Source organism: Olea europaea, chromosome 23 (genome assembly GCF_002742605.1).
Source record: "Olea europaea var. sylvestris chromosome 23, O_europaea_v1, whole genome shotgun sequence".
Lineage (NCBI taxonomy): Eukaryota > Viridiplantae > Streptophyta > Magnoliopsida > Lamiales > Oleaceae > Olea > Olea europaea.
In genome coordinates, this window is record NC_036259.1 from 68578 (window position 1) to 71112 (window position 2535).

Below are 2535 nucleotides of genomic sequence, written 5' to 3' on the forward strand. Positions count from 1 at the left end.
AAATCGATGTCCATTGATAACATAACCAGAATGTGACATCACATCAGATTTAGGTCATCGTGCAAGCTATTTCAATGTACTTGACATGTTACAATTGTCTTCTTTGCCTTTCTCTGCAAACCAAGAAGTAAAAGTCTCCATATGTCTTATTTGTAATAAGGTTTCATTCTTGGCAGCACGACTATCTGAATTCTTAATCTCGTCTCTATGCATCCTAAAAATAAATAAATAGTAAGATAAGTTTACGAGAAAATATTAATGGACATAAAACGAACTTATTAACTAAGTTGATTACGTTATATATGGTTCAACTGCGGCACTGTTAAACAACACGTAGCGATGAGCGACCTCTAACATTTCTTGACTCAAGATCTTTGACTTTCCTTTAGAAATTGTACATCCAACAATAGTTGTACCATTCTCAAAATCCTCATTTCGATTATGTCGAACACCTACCTCAGCAGCTTGTGTCATGTAACCACTACAAAAATGCATACATTCATCAGCTAAATAACGCTCTGCTATGCAACCCTCAGGTCTTGAGCGATTTTTAACATATCCTTTAATTGTCTTCATAAACCTAATTTAAACATAGTATGCATGAGATACTTAAATAATTGAAGAAGAAATGTTGAATAAGTACAAAGATATAATAGTAAGTTACCTCTCAAATGGGTACATCCAACGATATTGTACGGGTCCGCCAATGCGAACTTCACGCCCAAGGTGGATGGTTAAGTGAATCATTATGTCAAAAAAAGAAGGGGGGAAAAACCTTTCTAGCATACATAGAGTAACTGCAACATCCTCCTCAAGCTTTTCTATGTTATTTTTACCAATAACTCTTTGACATATTTCGTTAAAAAATGAGCATAGCCTAAAAATTGCATTTCTTGTTCCTTAAGGTAAAAGTCCTCTTAATGCAACTGATAACAATTGTTGTATGAGCACGTGGCAATCATGAGACTTTAGATTTAAAATCCTATTATCTGCTAATGAGATACACTTTGAAATGTTAGAGCTATAACCATCGGGTAATCTTAAATCGAATAATCTCTTACAAAATAACTCTTTCTCTTTTTTGGATAGTATGTATGATGCTGCAGGTAGGTAATATGTATTTCCTTTCAACTCTGGATGAAGATCTTTTCTAATACCCATGTTAAACAAATCCTTACGAGAATTGAGCCCATCTTTTGATTTTCCCTTCACATTCAAAATAGTACCCAGAATGCTCTCACAAACATTCTTCTCAATGTGCATTACATCCAAATTATGACGTAAAAGTAGTGTCTGAAAAATAATAATATAAATTTAGAAACAAAATTTTAAGCAAAAAGTTAACTACATTCAAATAGTTTGAAATAACTAACCTCCCAGTATGGTAGATCGAAGAATATTGAATTCTTTTTCCGTGGCCAATCGGAATCTATTTTTTTCTGTTTCCTTTTTTCCCCTTTTTCCCCCAGTCATTGCTAACATTCTTTATTGAACACATCACTTTTTGACTAGTTAATATTTTTGGACTTGGCCTATGATCCTTATTTCCGTCAAACCAAACTTCTTTCGAGATGATTATATGAAAGAAATCTTCTATGACCCATGTATGCAAACTTTCGACTATATGTCAACCATTTTGCGCATGTGGATAAACCACATACTGGACATGCTGCCTCGCCCTTTGTAGGATATCCAGATAAGTTTCCATAAGCCGGAAAATCCTTAATTGTCCACATCAATACAGCCTTCAAATTGAAGGTGGACTTGATAAATCCATCATATATGTCAACACCAATATTCCACAACTCCTTTAAGTCTTCTATAAGTGGTTGTAGATATACATCTATATCATTCCCAGGTTGCTTTGGACCTGGGATTAACAAAGTCAATAATAAATTTTCCTTGGACATGCATACCCAAGAAGGGAGATTATATATAACTAGAATCACCAGCCAACAACTATATCTAGAACTTAGGTCACCAAAAGGATTAAATCCATCAGACGAAAGGCCAAGCTTAAGATTTCGTGGTTCTGATGCAAAATGAGGCCACTTTTGATCAATTCTCTCCCAAGCTAATGAATCAACTGGATGACGCATTTTTCCATCTTGACTTTTGTGAGTTAAGTGCCATGTTAGTTGTTCTGCCTTGTCAGGTGACCTAAACATTCTTCTAAATCGTGGTATAATTGGAAAATGTCGTAAGACTTTTGCAGGTATCCCCTTTTGAATCTTCTTAGTCCGCTCATTAACTTTCCAACGTGAAGATGCACATTTTGGACATGTCTCCAAATCCTCGAGATCCTTTCTAAACAAACAACAATCATTTACGCATGCATGTATCTTCTCATATCCTAAATCAAAGGTTTTCAATAACCTTTTCGTTGAATTACAAGAATCAGGAAGAGTGTTCCCATGGGGTAGCATGTCTCGAATTATTTCAAGAAGTTCATTGAAACCATTGTCAGATATACCATGCGTAGTTTTAAGCTTGTATAAGACAACGATTGCAGATAATCTTGTATACTTTGTACAA

The 2535-nt window shown here is 34.9% G+C and overlaps 1 protein-coding gene across 1 annotated transcript in view; it reads right to left on the reverse strand.

The window, feature by feature from the left end:
• Positions 1 to 66: 66 nt before the first annotated feature.
• LOC111372431 overlaps positions 67 to 2535 on the reverse strand; it is a 7136-nt gene continuing 4667 nt past the window's right edge. Inside the window, exons 2-6 of the mRNA XM_022994787.1 lie at positions 1557 to 2489; positions 968 to 1293; positions 665 to 877; positions 296 to 580; positions 67 to 214 (exon numbers count right to left, since the gene is read on the reverse strand). Coding sequence (XP_022850555.1) covers positions 67 to 214; positions 296 to 580; positions 665 to 877; positions 968 to 1293; positions 1557 to 2489 — 1905 coding nt within the window. The remainder of the gene's footprint in view (positions 215 to 295; positions 581 to 664; positions 878 to 967; positions 1294 to 1556; positions 2490 to 2535) is intronic.